This window comes from Brachyistius frenatus, unplaced genomic scaffold (assembly GCF_029030835.1).
Source record: "Brachyistius frenatus isolate BFR_SWC_R1_liver_20210118 unplaced genomic scaffold, ASM2903083v1 Contig_37, whole genome shotgun sequence".
NCBI classification, from domain to species: Eukaryota; Metazoa; Chordata; class Actinopteri; family Embiotocidae; genus Brachyistius; species Brachyistius frenatus.
The window spans coordinates 512,404-531,503 of NW_027210636.1; the positions used below are offsets into that span (position 1 = coordinate 512,404).

General features: G+C 43.5%; 1 protein-coding gene across 1 annotated transcript; it reads left to right on the forward strand.

The window, feature by feature from the left end:
- The first annotated feature begins 1,809 nt into the window (after positions 1–1,809).
- On the forward strand, positions 1,810–6,738 carry LOC138622603 (lymphotoxin-alpha-like). The gene is made up of 4 exons (XM_069701489.1): positions 1,810–2,098; positions 3,861–3,891; positions 4,012–4,068; positions 4,406–6,738. The coding sequence occupies exons 1-4, from the start codon at positions 1,859–1,861 to the stop codon at positions 4,825–4,827; spliced, it is 750 nt and encodes a 249-aa protein (XP_069557590.1). The 5' UTR covers positions 1,810–1,858; the 3' UTR covers positions 4,828–6,738.
- The last annotated feature ends 12,362 nt before the right edge of the window (positions 6,739–19,100 follow it).

A 19,100-nucleotide genomic window follows, 5' to 3' on the forward strand; every position in this document is an offset into this window, starting at 1 on the left:
GTGCCTGACCGGACTTTAATGTGTTAAGTGCCATGAAATAACCTCTGTTGTGATATGGCGCGATATAAATAAAGTTGAATTGAATTGAATTGAATTGAAGGTTTCGATGTGACCACTTAAGCTGCTATTAAAAGAGGAATATTTTTTTATTGGTTGGGGAGGATTTCATGCAATTGCAGGGTATTAAAAAAAGTCTAGCTAACCAAGCGTATTACTTAAAAGGCTCCCGCAGGCCTCAAACAGTCCGGCCAAAGTCTCTGCTGTGTGCAGACGGTTCAGGAGTTTTAACTGCGTCTCTGCAGGGATTGCCGGCCGATTGCTCGGCGGTCAAAACTTTTCCCAAAACACACAAATAAAACTTTATCTGTCGGTCTCGCCACCGTTCGGCTTTGAAGGTGACGTTTTTTTGAGCACTCGGGCAATTTAACCATCGTGTTGCATAATGTTCTGAAGAAATATCTGTCACAACCAAATGTGTTATTTTCCTTTAGGCTGCACATCATTTATTAGAAGTATGGGGTCATTAGGTCGGGACGTGGACAGAAACTAAGTGCTTAAAAACAAAAAACAAATGAGAGGTCCTTGGGACTTTACTCGAGTATTTCCATTTCTAAGCTTCTTAATACTTCCACTCCAACACATCTCGAAGGAAATAATGCACTTTGTGCTACACTTATTTGACAGCATTTCCAGATAAAGATTTGACCCAACGGAGAATAGAACAAACTTTTAGAATCAGATGAAACTTTTCGACCTTCGTGGCCTCAAACGTCGCTCCTTCTTATCAGTTTTCTGGAGGTCCATCTGAAAATAATCCCTCATTCATTAGAAAAGAAGCTAGGGCATTTTATTTTTTTGTTTTTTATTTTTTTATATCCCATAATTTTCCACTGCTGGACTGGCTCCAGTTTTGAAAGGTCAGTGCTATGTGACGTGATTGTGTCATAACCAACTTACTCACATTGACCACATTGTGCAGCAGTCCCAGCTGCCTGACTGTAAAAAGCTTCCAAACCACGTACTGAATGAGTTTACCACTTTCATCTCCATAAAGATACTCTTTAACCCAACGTTGGTTCATTGGGCTCCAGGCAGCCAAAAAATTCAAATATAACCCAACTGTGAGAGTTGAGATTTTTTTTCGTCTTACACGGTTTCATTTCAAAATCTCAGTTCAAAAAAAGTCCTAAAAAACACAGAATCGGGGATCCAGACTTGTTTTTATTTCATTTTTTTTTTTATTTTTATTTCATCTTCCCAGAAATCAGCTGATGACCCTTTCTGATTTAATCCTGGATATAAAAGTGGATATAAAACCAGCTCCACCTACAGCAGCTACAACAGCAACATGCTGCACACACACTGATGTTGCATCAACCTGGTATATATATATATATATATATATATATATATATATATATATATATGACATGTATAATATAGTAGTAGTCAGAAAGGACCCAACCTGGACCTTTACTTTTTATACTTTTAACTTCATTTTTGTTGCTCATACTTGTTAATGCAGGACCTTTACTGAGGGTGAACATGTGTTGTACTGCCTCCTAACCACATGTGCACTCATGGACACATGTGGTTAGGAGGCAGTACAACACATGTTCATTACGTGTTCCCGCTGCAGACTGCTTAAATTAAGAAAACCAGACATCCCCTCTCTCCTCCCCCTGCCCCACCCCCGCCCCCCACACACACACACACACCACACACCCCCCCCCCCCCCCACACACACACACACACCCATTAGAAAAAGGAAGTTCGTGTTGCAGCCTCGACGACTCGGGTGAAACTCCACCTGCCAGACAGCACTTCGTCTCAACGTGGGCGACACCGCCGCCGATAAATGGAGATGCTGGATGTAAACCGACAGCTGATCCATGAATGGGAAGCCGGCGGAATGGAGGACGACGCAGGGGGTGCAGAAGGACTTCACCAGCGCAAAATCCAGGCTCTCCTCCAGAAGCAGAAGCGGCTCCAGTGGATACTCAGGTTTTCCATCGCGGCGCTGCTCCTGCTGTTCACCGGATCTCTGGCGCTCTTTGTCGCGGCCGGACGCGAAGGACCGTGCACCTGGCGGTGCGAGGTAACCCTTCAAACCCTCCTGCTGTTCTCCACTTCACGGGCGCCGCCACACGCTTTGAAAAGGTTCTTTAACGCGCAGCAGAAAGACGTTTATGAAATTGCGCAACAGCGCCGGAGGGCGGCGAGCTCTTTGAAACGGTTTCAGCCGCGCGCGGAGCTTCTGCGCTTCAGAAGACAACTCCGTCAAAGTTCACTTCTTCGCGCCGTGTTTGGTTTTCAGCTCCAGGTGCTGTGACTGCGCAAGTTCAAAGAAATGATCAAACGTTGTTTGTTTGTTTGTTTGTTTGTTTTCAACGTTTGCACGTGCGTTAAAAGACCAGCAGGTGCTCGCTTTGTGCGCTCGTGACAAGCTCCAACAACTCCGAGATAACCCGGTAAACCGGAAAAAAAAAAAATAAATACCACGGTGTGGAAGTACATTACTCGGGTATTTACAATTTAGAGGTACTTGTACTTTACTTGAGTATTTCCGTTTGGTGCTGCTTCATACTTCCACTCCACATTGCAGAGGGAAATATTGAACTTTGTACTCCACTACTTTTACCTGACAGCTTTAGTTACTTTTAAAAATCAATATTTGAAATCTAAAGCATATGATTAGTTCCTATATGTGCATTAATACACATTGAAAGTTGCTTCAAAAGTATCAAGCGTTGAAATGAGCTCGACAGCATTAAAATACACGTCAGTGAATATTCCAGTAATACAGGCTACATATAAGAAATCAAAACTCCTGATACTTTAACGAGCCTACAGGTTGCTGTGAATACTTTTCCCCTCTTACTTAAGAAAGATTGTAAGTACAGGACAGTAAGGAGTATTTTTTTCATTGGGATGTTACTATTTTTACTCGAGTAAAAGATCTCAGAACTCAGTATTCAGACCCTTTACTGAAGTAAAATAATACAGCAATGGAAAAGTACTTCTTTACGAGTAAAAGTCAGACAAAAACTAAAAGTACAGAAGTGTTAGCAGCAAAATGTAGTTAAAAGTAATGAAGTAAAAGTCCTGATTTGACTCCTTAACAACCCCGTTAACAAAAACGTTGGGACGCTTGTGCAATATGTATCAAATTCTGAAACTGAGAAATTTCATTGTTTTATGAAAAATGGTGAATTTGATGCCGAGTAGCTTGCACATCTGGGAAGGAACCGTTAACGCTCAACGATATATACAGACAACGTCTTTTTCAGGGAAGGCTTTGCTTATTTCATGAACATAACACCAAGCAGTGTTCTGCGGGTATTACAACACCGCGGCTCCGCAGGAGAAGAGTGGCCTGCCAGTCCAGACATGTCTCCCATCTTTAAAGATTGGACACATCAGTGAAGTGAAAAATAAACAAAGGGACTCTGAATTGTTGAGCAACTGAAACAACATTTCACTTTTAAAATTCCAGGCAAACTGACCTCCTCAGTTCCCAAATGTAAACAAAAAGAGGTGATGCAGCACGGATGTTGCCCATGGCCATCAAAACAGTTTCAACATTCGAGATGTTTTCTTTGGTCTGTTTTCACTGAAATATGCGTTGAGATGATTTTGCAAATTCTGTTTTTATTTTCATTTAACACAGCCTCCTGACTTGTATTTTTTTTAGAAAACGTAGGGACGTAATTAACAGCTGCAAAATCACAAACCCTTTAAATTGTACCGCCTAAATGCACATTTTCTTCGCCATTTGTTCTTTTACGTCTGCGATGCTTTGATTTCTTGTATCGCCGCTGTTAGATAACAACAAAATGTGTGTGTTTGTTTGCTCACAGGACAAGCGCCCGTCCAATTTCTCTTTATCAGGTAAATGTTTTCGCCAAATGATCTATCGACATTAAAAAAAAAAAAAAAAATCACAGGCCTACGAAAGTGAACAATTTTGTGTGAAAAACAATCCTTATTTTTTTTACATCTCACCTTCAGGACACACCTTGAAACAAACCACCGACGACTGGGTGAGACCCAGCGCCTTTCTAACAGGTAAAAACACCCACCGGACTTTTGACTGAGATTTTGAGTTGTTTGAGAATAAGCGACAGAAGAAGTGCTGCGCTGCGGTCAGAAAACGTCGAAACTATTCTGTGGTTTGAGCTTCGGATGGTGTTAATTTTGGGGTTTTGTTGCAAACCATAATCGTGGCTCATAATAGGTCACAGAAGGAGAAAGCAACAGATCTTTTTTTTTTTTCCTGTTTACTCCACTTTGTACGAATTGAAATGCCTTTCTCGCCTTCAGTGGCTTTTACACAGACACTTTGTGTGTGAGGTGACACGGGAACCTTCGTAACGCCGGCTTTTGCCTCTTTTCTTCTCCGTAGCTCCTGTTGGCGACAAGAGTAACGGGACAGTTCTCCTGTGGAGCCATTCAGTGGACCACGCCATGTGTAACGGAGGTTTCAAGTACAGCAACGGGAGGCTCACGGTGCCCAAAATGGGCCTCTACAGAGTCTTCCTGCAGATCACCTACAACCGTTTAAACACTGGGTGTCCCGATACGACCCACGTGCTCTACAACGAGGTGACGTGTGAACCTCACTCCCACTCGAGTAAAAAGATTCTCGTGAAAACGGTGGAAACAATGAGCGTCAACAAAAGCGAACCGTGGCGTAAATCCATTTACACGTCCGGTATATTCAGCCTGAACGGGTCTGACAAACTATACGTGATCGCAAATCATCCAGAATGCATCACTAGTGAACAACACGAAGTGTTCTTCGGCGTCGAACTTCTTCCTGACTGATACGGTCAGAAAGAGACCCGAATCCCAGCTGGAGGTTTGGTCTGCGAGAGACCCGAGTAGTTCTGAGGTTTTCCTTCTTTTATTTTGTGTGTGTTTTTTTTACTATTACTGCTAACGTAAAGTCTTCACTCATTCACAAATCTGCAACAGCAACAAGCTGCTAAAGAAGCTACTAGTGTCTGCTCGACAGCAGGTCTGCTTTATCTCATTCAATTTAAAAGCTGCATTGTTTTTTTTTAAATGTTCACTCAGCTGGTGTTGACATACAGATTCCTCAACTGTGATTCAACTCGTACTCACAAACCGGCCTAACGAGCCGGTAGATTCACCCGACGACACTTAACAGCTCATCAGTTTATCTTAAATAAATAAGATTACAAAAAAAAAATCAACTTAGCAAAATAAATAAACAATGGACAGATTGAAACTAGAAGTTGTTGTTTAACGTGGATTTAGAAGATCACCAAGTGTTAAGTTTCAGTTGAGTTTCAGAGCAAATACAAAAGAGGTGATCTAAAGGTGTCGTAAAACGTTAGCATTCTTCTAAAAACAACAAAAAAAAGTTTGCAGAAAAGCAGCAGCGGGGCGGCGAACCATCGACGCATCCGCAAAGTTAGTCTGTCTCTTTGAACTTGCCCTCATCCAAATCCAATTTCCTCCCGCTTTGGTTTGCACCAAGTCCACCAAGCTGATACAGTTTGTTTGATGCCGGGAACTCTTGTTATTTTCTGTGGATTCAGTTTCGGCTATGAAACTTGTTTTTGTGTCGTTGGCGCTGGAGGCAGCGATCTGGCCAAACTTTGCAATAATTTTTGTCTCCTTTTTTCGAACCAGGTCACGTTTTTTTGAATAGCTGTTACAGGAAAAAGGTAACCTGTAGGTCAGTCCATTGAAGCCTGGCGGCAAAATACAAATCAGATAACACTTAAGAGTGTATTTGTCACTTTCAGGAGGAGACTGACGAAGGCACTAAATATTTGGCAACAGAAAAACAAATGGAGGCCTCGTAGCCACGAGATGATAGTAGATATTACCTTCAAAGTCTGACTGAAGAGAGAAAAGAGATTGGAGAACAGGGTATTGGCCAGATGAAGGATTTTATGAATGAAAGCAGCTCTGACGGAGTTGATTTCAGGCTACATTATCCCACACCCAAACTGTCCTGCTGTCACAATAACATATTTGTGGTATGTTTAACCATGCTAGGGTTTTTATCAACACTTTCTTCACCACACTTATTTTTTTATTTTTTTTTGGGGACCTCACCAGAACTGCTGATCTTTGAAGCTATTTTGGAAAAAGAAAAAGCCACGTGCACGGTGGCATTCAAAGCGGCAGTATGACAGTAATGGTGTCACGTAGGACGATGTGTCTGAGCCATTCAAACTTGTGAAATGTACCTGTTAAACTGAACCAAATATGGAAATATTAAACTAGTATGCATAATCAGGGGAACCCCTACCTGCATGTGTGACTCGAGAGGCCCGAGGAAAGCCAGAAAACTCTCCTGTAGATCAGCTAATTATGTACGAAAGAATGGCTGCCTGTGGATAAAATTGGCTTTTTGTTTATATTTATCTTGGGAGTCTTGGATGAAGCTGATAAAACAAATATAAATAAGGGTTTTTCTCTTGTTTTTTTATTTGTTTTTTTACATGTAGGGTGCTGTTGTATAAGTGTGCTAACATGGACCTATTTAACGAGCTTAAGGACATGTTTTTTATTATTATTATTTAATTATTTAATTCAATGCTTGTGGGGGCACTCTGTACTCTGAAGTTGGTGCAATAACAGTTTTTCCTTCTTTGAAAAAAAAAAATTATCAAATAATTTGTGAACTTTTTATATATTTGTGTATATGTGTACGTTTCTATGAGTTTCTAAAATAAAAAAAACAAAACAAGAATTGCAGCCTTTGTGTTTGTCTCCATATCTGCCCAGATCCCGTAACACATGTAGTAAACACTTCCATGTTCCAGTTATGGTGCTGAGTAATAGCCAGGAAAGTATTTTTTTGCAAAACAACCATGACATCACAGTGAAGTTGAGCTTTTGGATAAAAAAAAAAAAAGACGTCAGTTTGGAAGCCGCTAGTTTCATTTTTAACGTTTTGTATTTTAAGGTTTTGTTTTCTGTCAAATCTTCCTCTGTAAAGTAAATTAGTAGAGTAGAAGTACAATTTTTGTCTGAACTGTAGTGGAGTGGAAATACTGTATAAAGCAGCATCAAACAGTAAATACTTTACTTGAGTATTGATATTGAGTATTAATATATTGATATTGATATATATTGAGAAATGATACTGAAGTGCAGTATTTGAGTAAATGCATGTGTTGCCTATTGTTTCGTCAACCAACTTACAGCCGTCATAAGGTCACAGTAAAGTTTCCGGCAGGCAAACTTCCTTTGGATTACAGGCATCCCATGATCACTGTGTCATCAAAATGAATCACAGTCTAACTTTTTTCCCCTTGTTTTGTTCTTCTTATCTTGGCTGCTGTTTTCACAGTTTCCACAGTTTATTGGGATATTCGGGGCGATTCATTTCTCCCTGAGTCCTTATTGGCAAACTGAATGACTGTCAAATTAAGCACACTAAGAAATTGACCTGTATGACCTTGACCTTTGACCTTTGTTCACCAAAATCTATCTGGGTCATCCTTGAGTCCAAGTTAACATTTGTGCCTATTCCAACAGAAGTTCTCTCAAGGTGTTTCTGAGAAAAAGGCGTTCACAAGATTAGGACAGTGAAGTCAGAGTGACCTTTGACCCTAAATCAAATCAATTTATCTTAAGTGAACATTTGTGGCGGACGGAGATATTTTACATTTAGGTTAGGTTAGGTAGTTGCTTTATTAATCCCCAAGGGGAAATTTCTTCGCTACAGCAGCATTTATATATACAGGAAAGCAATAAAATAACAGTAAAAAAAATTTAAATATAAAAACACACAGTATATACAGTACAGTATATATATATATATTTTTTTAAATATTTAAACAAACAAGAAACACAGACAGCAGTGTTATTGTTGTGTGATGGATTTTGCCAGAGGTGAGTTATTGGACAGTCTTATTGCAGCAACATTAGAGGGCACGACTAACACACAATCTTGTTAATATCTTTCTTCCCACAGCCTTTATCACTGTCGTTCCACATTTGGTATTTCATTTTTAACCTCAAGCCACATCCTTCAACCGTCACACATTCTTTGTCCGTCACACAAAGCGTATTCTTTTACATCCTTTTAACTCCATGCACATCTGTTTTGAGGGGTGCAAACACTCAAGCATATTTGTTTGTTTTGACATCCTAGTAAAAGCTGCCACAGCTGTAAGTACAGGAGAAATCCATCTCCACAAAGCGTTCTCTGCAAACAGTCAAAGCTCGGCGGAGCAATCTTTTACTTATCTTTGACAGATTGTTAATAATTGAAATCACAAAAGCTTGGAACGAATTCTCACTAACATTTTTGTTTCCACATCAATCCCGTGCAAGCTTTGGCTTTGTGTTTGAACTCGTTCTCTTATTTTTTTCATATATCAGGATATTTCACAAGTGCAGAGTTCTGTCAATGATTTGTCTTTGTTTTTGATCGTTTTAAAGTCGCTGAGTAAGTTTTGTTTTTCTGGTATGCACATCAGCAAAGATGTTAAATCACAAAACCCATCTCAGGATCCACACTGGTGCCGGAACAGCTGACGGCATCTGTTCTCCATCAGCACCACTTTGTCACCAGTTAACACAATGGCGTAAAAACACTAACAGCTGAGAAATATATTTTTTGCCATTTTTTGCCAATTCCATGTGGACCCACTTGGATCTAAGTAATTAGAGTAACGCAGTGCAAAATGATCACCATGGAAACCGGTTTACGATAGGTACAAATAAAGAAACAGACTCGGCGAGTCAGCTTTTATCTCCTGGATTTGACGATAAGGTGTCATCGAAATCACCCACCCGTATTTTCCTTGCAGCCCTCCTGGGTAACAATCTTTTTGCATGGCCGACTGACATCCTCGAGATTTTTTTTTTCCGAGTAAATTTTTTTTTTTTTCAGTGTATAAAAAAATCTGCAAACCTCAGAGAATAAAAAGCGTACTCAGCAGCCGAGGTGGAAGTGGCACCTATTTTCTATATCGTAGACAAAATGTGAGGTCTTGTGACTTTGACATGGGACACTGGTCTTAAAATTTGTAATGTTTTTTTTGTCCGAGTCTTTTTCACCATCAAACTAATTCGTCGACTTCTTTCGCGAACACAGGTTTATGATACACATTCAAAAAACAAAACATAATCAAGATGGCGCCGCGCTAGCGGCAGCCTGTTGCGGCAGCTCCCCTTGTTATTAGTATTATTAGTATTTTTAAGCCTTTCTCCTCTCTTCGGAGTTGTTGTTTTTTTTCTTTCTCTCGTGTTCAGTTAACGGTCCGTAATGGACCGTAATTTTTCCACGTTTCTGGCTGGGGGCTCTGTTATTGTTTACTCGCGTGATCAGCTGATCGCGCTGAGTAGCCCTCGACTGCTGCTGCCCGGAGCGAGGCCTGAGATCCCCGTTGAACTTCGGAGAAGACGGCGGGGTTGCAGAGCCGGAGCTAAGCTAAAGGCGGAAAGGAGGAAATACAAGCCAGCGGTACCGGAGATCTTAACGGGGAACGTGAGGTCGTTGGCCAACAAGACGGACCAGCTCGGTGCTGGTAAAGACCCAGAGAGAGTACCGGGAGTGCAGCATCATGTGTTTCACCGAGACATGGCTGCACTCACATCTCCCGGACCACAGCGCGGCCGTACCCGGCTTCAGGACCGTTCGGGGGGACGGAGACGTTGTTCGGAGCGGCAAGAAGAAAGGTGGAGGGATTGCAGTCTATGTGAACGAGAGGTGGTGCAATCCCGACCACGTGTGTGTGAAGGAACGTGTGTGTAGCCCGGACATTGAACTTCTAGCCGTGGGGATGCGCCCTTATTATTTACCGAGGGAGTTCACGTCCGCCATTGTTATCGTTGTTTACATTCCTCCATCAGCTGACGCAGAGGCAGCAGTGGACACCATCCACTCCACTGTGTCTAAACTACAGACTCAGCATCCCGGTGCATTTTTGGCAGTTACTGGAGACTTTAACCAGTCTGGATAAAGTACTGCCAACTTTGCACCAGTATGTGAACTGCCCCACAAGGAACAATAAAACTCTGGACTTACTGTATGCTAATGCCATGGATGCATACAGTACTACTGCCCTTCCCCCCTTGGTAGATCAGACCACAACCTGGTCCTGCTGACTCCCAGGTATGTTCCTCTGGTGCAGAGGCAGTCTGTGTCCACCAGGACTGTGAGGAGGTGGACACAGGAGGCTAAAGAAGCCCTGCAGGACTGCTTTGAGTCCACGGACTGGGATGTGCTGTGTGGACCACATGGGGAGGACATCAACAGAATGACGGACTGTTTCACAGAATACATTAAATTCTGTGAACACTCCACCGTACCATCCAGGACTGTAAAATGCTTCCCCAACAACAAGTCGTGGATCACCAGTGACCTGAAGGTGCTTCTTAAGAAGGAGAAAGCAGCCTTCAGGTCTGGGGACAGGGAGGAGCTCTGGAGAGTGCAGCGCCACCTGAAGGAGAAGATGAGGGAGTGCAAGGACTCCTACAGGAGGAAGCTGGAGGCCAAACTCCAGCAGAACAACGTGAGGGAGGTGTGGACTGGTATGAAGGAGATTACTGGGTTCAAGGGGCGAGAGAGACAACCAGGGGGAACCTGGAGAGGAACAACCAGGGGGAACCTGGAGAGGAACGACCAGGGGGAACCTGGAGAGGAACAACCAGGGGGAACCTGGAGAGGAACAACCAGGGGGAACCTGGAGAGGTCAAATGAACTAAACTGTTTCTTCAACAGGTTTAGTTCACCACCCTCATCTGTCTCCTCCACACCTCACACCTCCCAAACACCTCTGCTGCCTCCCCCCCCCCCCCCCCCCCCTGGTGAACTGCATAGAGCCCTCAATCTCAAATCTGGTGAAATCTTCTCTGGACCCTCTGCAATTTGCGTACCAGCCTCGTGTGGGAGTGGACGACGCCATCATCTACCTGCTGCAACGAGCTCAGTCTCACCTGGATGGAACCGGTGACTCTGTGAGAATCACTTTCTTTGATGTACAGCTGCAATATTTTATAATAAACTACGTTTGAACTTAATGTGTCGGTTCACATTTCTTCATTTTTGGGGAATGAAGTTATAAGGTTTTGATTGACTTTCCCCGTTCAAAGAAATCTGAAAAGCCATGTCGGCTTTGAACTCAAATCCTGTATTTTACTGCAGAGGGCAACAAATGAAACAAACACTTCAGATTCGGTCTCTCAGATGACGTTTTTATAACCTGAGATTGTTTTTGTGAAATTACCACATGGAACTCATTTGCCGGCACTCGTATGTTTTCCTTCATTTATGACAGATAAGCTGATTCATCTGTGAGTAAGGCGTCATCATTGCCTGAGACACAAATCCCTTTCCCGCTGAATTTTTGCTCTTTAAATGAACTTTGCTGAAATGTTTTTCCATCTGACGCATTGGACATATTTCAGTTTTAGAGGTACACAAACTACAAACGGACTATTATTTATTAAATGGTTAAGTAGGTTATTTTCTTCTCCTGTTTTTTTTTACTTTTTCGATCACAAAGGTTTATATTACTAGTAGTTCAGTTTTGGATGTAAATGAGGTGAAGATTCTACAAATCACTGCGAACAAACTCTTTTCCACCGGTTGTTATTTATGAAGGTACAAGCTCGTCTTTTTGTGTTACAGCCAGAGGTCGCCCCTACTGGCCTTCGGTGGTATTGCACTTTAAAACACTTCGGCAGGTGCCTCGTTTTTCAGACCCGGCAGCTACGTCCACATTTACCTGTAGGCTGTGCTCCAATCTGGCGTTTTTGGCCGTCGCCATCTTGTTTTCTTTGGGCAATAAGTGACCATATTTGGACCGAGCGGCGACCAGCAGTGACGTCACCCGTTGGTTCGTGAACGGCTGTTATAAAGCCTCAAATCGGAATTTGGCAGGCGTCACCTTTGCTAGTACGGAGCGGTTTGGAGCAGGAAGTGACCATATTTGGATGATCTGATTGGAAACCTGACTCTACTACGTCCCGCCCACCGATAGCTGTAGCCTGACTGCACCACAGGCCTGTCAATCAATCAGACACGCCCCCAAAAACATGGATTTTGAGGCTTATTTTTCTAATTAATAATGGAATTAAAGAAAACTCGGAAGAAGGAGTGATACATAACTTTTATTTGACTGAGAAGCCAGAGGCTTTTTGGAGCCGACCTCTAGTGGCACTCGCTGGTATTGCAGCTTAAGTCACTTCTGCATTAATTTCACTTTCCAGATCCGGATGCATTTTTCTAAACACCCGATGTTGTGAGGTGTCCCGAGAAGAGTCCTGACTTTCATCAGAGTCCCAGACTTTCTCATGGACATCTCATATATACTACGGATGAAATACTTTATTGACTTTACTGAGATACTTTGGCAGACAATCAGGAGGTACAAACAGACACCATTAATCTTCTTACGACACTCGAGTGCATTCTTTATTTTTTCTCTATCTGTAACCAGCTGCTCTTTCCTAATTTCCATTTCCGTTCCTTTTCTCGTAGACAGAAAGGAAGGCTGGATTTGAGGATGTGTCATGTGCGCGTGGGTGGATGGATGGATGGAGGGAACGGGTGGAACAGGCGGGTGCATCGTCCAAAAAAGGGATAAAAGCGTCAGCTACGTAATAAGGAGGCCTCTATTGATATCAATAATTTCCTGTCTGCAGACTGACCTTCCTTCCGCAGCTGCAGGATGTGAGTGCGTCATTCTTGGAAGTCAGGACCCCCCAGGGTGAAAACGAGAGTTTCTTCATTGCCGTTTCCTGTTGGCCCAAATGTGAAGTGTCTTATGCTTGACTCAACAATTCGTGACCGCCGTTTACTGTAAATCACTCCCAGATGATCCAATAAGCGTGTTTTGATGGAGGCGGTATTGTGTGGGCATTTCCCATCTCCTGAGGCCTCCTCGTGCCCTCCGGCGGGTTTTTTTTTTCTCTCCCTAGCTCCCAGCCACATCCCATCATCCGACTGAGATGTGGTTCACAATCACAAATTGTGCTCTTCATTTAAACCCCTTTCTGTTTTCCCACCGTGGTGGTCACTAAAACTTGACTTATATCAGCTGATCAACAGCTGCAGATGGTTTCAGCTAAACAAGCCTCCGATGAGTCAACGACATCCAGCTGAGCGTCGTTTAGCTGCAGATTCGAAGGACGTCTGACCTTTTACACAGAATCAATGCTGCTGATCAGCTGCAGGATCTGGAATTGAAATGTTTCTAAAATCCTCAAACTTTCGGATTATTTCCAGGTTCACGTAAATGTTTTGTACAATCTCTCTTTTTCATTCTGTAAATTACTGTTGGCACATATCAAAAAATCATGACTCATGCTGTTTTTTAAATGAGTCATAATTACAGAACAATTTGTCTTGACAACACTTGGACACTGTGTCTCCTCTGAAGGGTTCTTAGGAAGTTGTCTTCAGATTAAGTATTGACGCCTGATCTTTTTTATTCTTCGTGTCAGCTCCAGACAGGGCGTCTAGTATTTAATTGCCAGGTTCATAGTCTCTGTGCTTGTTTAGGTTGTCTGCATCAGTTGGAGCAATTCATTCTGGTTCATCAAAAATCACTTTCATACTGGGTTGTTGTCTTTGACTCCAGAGTCGTTTGTAATTTGCTCCCCGATGAAGAACTTTGATTTATGGTGATTTGCAGTCTTAAGTCCTGCAAAAATCATCAGAGGAGCGCTGTGAAAACTCCCCAGACCGCTGAAGCGTGACTCGCTTTGGCCTTAACGTGACGTCTTTTGGCAGCTTCTTAAAACGTTCCGCGTTTATGCCAATAAATCTCAGAAAAAAAATGCAACTTTAAGTTTTGTCACTGAGTGTTTAGACCGTGCAGGTTGGAGAGTTCATTGCCGAGCGTTTTTAATGTGGCTGTTGGTGCTGGAATTGTTTCATATACCATTTGAAACCAATTTGTGGTGAGATAATTCCTGTTTTTTTTTAACTGTGGCTTCCTGAACAACGTAGTTGAGTGTCAAGTCACGCTGCTGAGGTTTTTACCAGCACCGCAGCCCCACAAGCTCGGTCATATACTCCGTCCATACATACGGAAAACGACACCTTTTGTTCCCACCAAGTGTGATGAAACTGAGGTGGATATTTGTTTTAATTTTTTTTAAAGACATAAATCAGCGATGAGTACTTAGCACACTTCGCCGTCGTTACAGCACGACAGCGTGACGCACCGTGAAATATGAAGTCTGGAAAAAGAAGGGGAAGTGAAACGGTTGTGAAATCGTGCATTGCAGAACTGGTGGGGTAAAAAGAAAACAACAAAAAAAAACTTTCATCTTAGGTCTCCTTTCAGAGCCTCCAGAAAACACTGCTGTCATCCAAAGGTAAGAAAGCCTTTGCTAAGTCATGTCAGGCTTTAATCAGCGAAGAGCCAGAGATGATGGAGGATCGAAGGGAGGTAGGTTTTTACTTTATTAATCCCCGAGGGGAAATTTTTTAATTGGTGAGGTGGAGGAGGAGGAGGAGGAGGAGGAGGAGGAGGGTGACGTGCTGCAGCAACATACATCGATCGTGCAAAAAAAAATAAACGCGTGCGTCACAAGAGACCTGGTTTCAAACGGTTCACATCGCAGCCGAAAGAACGACGGTCCACAACAAGGGAAGTGAAACGCCGTATTTTGCTGAAATAGTGAAGAGAGTCACCCGGTTGGTCTCGTGAGTTTTTTTTTTCGTTTTTTTTTTACTCTCTGTGATTTCAGGAAGTCAGTGAAATTTGATGGCGCGTCACAAAAACATCATCGTGCATCTCGGCGGGAGGGTTTTCTGACGTTTTACCGAAAACACGAACACAACTCTTGCCACGGTTGTCCGGAGATCGGCCCGTTGTCATGGAAACCCAGAGAGAGTTGAGGGCATCGAGGAGCGAGGTAAAGGCGACCCTTTTCTTGTCAAGAAGGGCGTGCCGTCTTGAGGGCGTCACGGTGGTGCAGTGGTTAGCGCTGTCACCTCACAGCAAAAAAGGTTCCGGGTTCGAATCCGGTCCTGGGCCTTTCTGTGCGGAGTTTGCATGTTCTCCCTGTGCTTGCGTGGGTTCTCTCAAAGGTTCTCCGGCTTCCTCCCATCATCCAAAAACATGCACCTCCGGTCAGGTTACCTGGCGCCGCGCTAGTGGCAGCCTGCTGCAGCAGCTCCCCCCTGAGAGCCCCCCTGCTGTAGTGAAGACATTTCCCCTCGGGGATTAATAAAGTGTATAAAAATAAAAAATAAAAACATTCTCAGGAAACAAGAAACGTACTACCTGCCCTGAACCGTCCCTCATCCACAGATTAAATCTGAGATCGTTTAAACCTTTTTATCACCGCGGACCGGTCAATGCTTGACAATTGTACTGCGGACCGGGGGGGGGGGTACGTAGATTGTTTATATTGCGAATATAATAAACGTGATAATAAATAATAAAGAAATATATATAATAATAAAACAAATAATAAAATAATCAACGTTATAGAAAATACGAAGAACCAGCAATTTCACATTTTTATTATTAAACACTCCATGAATGTTATTTTTCAACAGCTGAAATAAAGTTGTCAGTTTGAACCGTCTCCTCTCCTCCTCCCCTCTCCTCCTCTCCTCCCCTCTCCTCTCCTCTCCCCTCCTCCCCTGTCCTCTCCTCCTCCCCCCCTCCTCCCCCCCTGTTGGCGACCACAGCCCCAACGCTCTCGGACTCTGGTCGCTATGGTAACGTTTAAACACGCCTTCACGATAAGATACAGATAATATATAGACATGATATCTATCTATCTATATCTAACCCACAAAAATGAATAGAAAGTGCATGAACATGTTTCCTCACCATAACGCTAAATCAATGAGAGCCCTGAGCTTGTTTCTCTGCAACGAGATGGTCCCATCTCGGGGTAACGGGAGAGCCTGACACCCGAAGTGTGTTGCTGATGTCCAGTCGACTCCGTTGTTTTGTTTTGGTTGCTGTCACGGCAGAAAACCCGCTTCACACAGACCGGATGTCGGAGATGACAACAGGGTTTCCAGTGCTGTGGTTGATCTCCGGGTATTCTGCCGTTACTTTGATCCAGATCACCGGCAGAGTTGTTGTCTCCCAAAGACTTCTGAAGCCGCCGTTGTTTGCGATCTCCAGCAGTTGATCCTCTTCTTGCACAGACATGCTGGATCCCCCTGGTTCGTTGATAAATGGGTCTCGGATCCGTTCCTCGGCAGTTCGTGGGTCCTCTTTGGTTGGGAAGTAGCGCTCGAACTCTTTTAAAAGCAAAAACAGGTGATCGTGCACCAGCTGGAGAATGAAGGCTCAGGCTCAGTCTCACACAAAATCCCCGCTAATGTTTGAAACATGTCCAATATGTCTCTGTTCACGCGCCGTCCCCACAAATCCAGTTTGGCTTTAAATGCAGCTACTTTATCTGCCAAGTTGAAGACCGTTGTCATTTTCCCTTGAAGTGACAGATTTAATTCATTGAGCAGGCTGAATATGTCACACAAGTGTGCCAGTTTTGCGACCCATTCCTCGTCACTGAAATGCGCTGCCAGCGGTGACTTCTTTTCTGAGAGAAATCTTTGCAGCGGCTCTCGTAATTCAAACCGTCTGGACAACCATCTTATTTCTGTGTATCAGAGAAGCCGTGTGTGCTCCGCGTCCATCTCCTCACAAAGCTGCTCCAAAAGCCGTGCGTTAAGGGCGTGTGCTCTGATGCGGTTAACAACTTTAACCACATCATTCAAAACGCTGTTCAATTCCGGTTGCATTTTTCGGCTTGCCAGTATTTCCCTGTGGATGATCCGATGCGTAGATTCACACTCAGGTTCAACCTCCTTAATCCGAGCAGTTGAACCAGACAGCCGTCCGGTCCTGGCAGCAGCTCCGTCTGTGCACATGCCGACACAAAAGGACCATTTCCGTTTTCCTAACATATAACCATCCAGCGACTTGAACAGTTCTGCGGCTGTGGTGTTGGTTGGCAACGATAGTGCACACAACATGTCCTCATGTCCATCCTCCTGATACGCACATAAACAAGTAGTATTGCCTTGTTGTCAACATCCGTAGATTCGTCTACCCGGAGTGCGTACCACGGTGACGTATTCATCCTCTCCAACAATTGTTTCTCAATGTCTTCGGCCATTTCCTCAACGCTTCGGGTCGCGGTGCTGGCCGACAAAGGTCCCCGTGCTATCTTGTTAACAGCAGCCTCTCCTCTCCTAGAAGTTCGCGGCAGATGTCTTTAGTGGAGGTTCGATCAACTCTTCACCAATACTGATGGCTCTTTAGCCTGAGCAACACGGTGAGCCACCAAGTATGATGCTCTCACTGCTTTCGCATTTATTGACGTGGCGGCCGCCAGTAATTCCTTCTGTCCTTCGTGTTCCTCTTTTTTTTCTTTCCAAATCCTCCGGGGGCTTGTTTTCTAATCCAGGGTGTTTGGTCTCCAAGTGGCGAAGCCATTTTGAAGGCTTCGTTGCCTCGTTAGAGAGCCGTTGGCCGCATGTGATGCAGAGCGGGCTTGGTCTGTGGGAACCACCTGTCGCCATAAACCCAGACTTCAAGTACAACTCCTGGGATTGTCTGTTAAAAACTTTCTTTTTCTTGGAGGTTGTGGGCTCTTCTTCTGTCTCTTCACCTCTTTAATTTAATTTAATTTAATTTAATTTAATTTAATTTAATTTGCCCTTTTCCCCTTCGAAAGGAAACTTTCCAAAGACGTCTGTGTTTTGCTCATTTTGCTTGTGGGTTAAATTTTTGGCGCTCAAGCGACCGAGATGTAACTGAGAGAATCCGGTCATTTTTCAAAATAAAAGATTGTTCAGACTCAGATAATAAATACAACGGAAATAATTAATTATTTCTTGGGCGGCCCGGTACCAATTGATCCACGGACCGGTACCGGTCCGCGGCCCGGGGGTTGGGGACCACTGGTTTAAACGACTTCTATCGGCTCACACTGCATCTGGGCCAGCTGTAACAGATGTTTATCTTGATCAGGCTCTGATGTTCTTTGCTCTCAGGCTGTGTGCACCAAGCGGCCGTTCATCAGCCTGTCGGTTTGTTGAACGGCCGTTACGAAGACTCCCGTTCAGATTCTGTCCGTCACCATCTTTGCTAGTTCGGAGTGGTTTGGAGCAGGAAGTGACCATATTTGGATAAGCTGGGGGGAGGGGGCGAGCGAGCGGTGGATCTGACTTGATCTTGTTGAAAACGCGACAATACTAAGTCCCGCCCCCCCGAAGTTGAATGGGAGTCTATGGAGCCGGACGCTTTTTGGAGCCGACCTCTAGTGGCACTCGCTGGTATTGCAGCTGAAGACACTTTCCGCATAGGACATTTTTATATCCAGTCTGTAGTTTTATATCCAGTCTGTAGTTTTATATCCAGTCTGTGATTTTATATCCAGTCTGTAGTTTTATATCCAGTCTGTGATTTTATATCCAGTCTGTAGTTTTATATCCAGTCTGTAGTTTTATATCCAGTCTGTAGTTTTACATCCAGTCTGTGGTTTTACATCCAGTCTGTAGTTTTACATCCAGTCTGTAGTTTTACATCCAGTCTGTGGTTTTACATCCAGTCTGTGGTTTTACATCCAGTCTGTGGTTTTACATCCAGTCTGTAGTTTTACATCCAGTCTGTAGTTTTACATCCAGTCTGTGGTTTTACATCCAGTCTGTAGTTTTACATCCAGTCTGTGGTGTCCACGTTTCTGTTGCGCAGACCAATTTTGTTTAAAAGTCATATTTATGAAGACAAACATACTTTGTGGAGACATTTCGGTTGGTGATTCGTAACTTTAAAGTGCAACCTGAGCATTAAGACGTGGTTTTAGGGTTCATCTTAGAATTATGTTAAAGTTAGCCGCTTAGTTGAGATGGTTGAGGTTAGCGTTAGTGGGGGTAGGAAATGTCAATGAGCATCCTCACAACTACAGAAAAACAAGTGTGTGTGGAATCATGACTGTGAAACGTGACCATGATGATCTTGTGTAAAAATAAAAGTATTAATTTTGTCCCTCTGCTGTTACATTTTGAAGCCAGTTGGAGGAAATGTTTCGGTTTCAGCTCTCGACCGCGCTGGTTTTTCACGTTTTTTTTCCGAAGACAAATATACTAACTGTGGGGAAAAAAGCACATGGAA

Bases quoted from the DNA above. Each gene is read 5' to 3' on its own strand.
- LOC138622603 (XM_069701489.1), top strand. From the start codon at position 1,859: ATGGAGATGCTGGATGTAAACCGACAGCTGATCCATGAATGGGAAGCC. The intron at 3,892-4,011 runs GTAAATGTTTTC...TCTCACCTTCAG, and splicing joins GTCCAATTTCTCTTTATCAG to GACACACCTTGAAACAAACC. The intron at 4,069-4,405 runs GTAAAAACACCC...TCTTCTCCGTAG, and splicing joins ACCCAGCGCCTTTCTAACAG to CTCCTGTTGGCGACAAGAGT.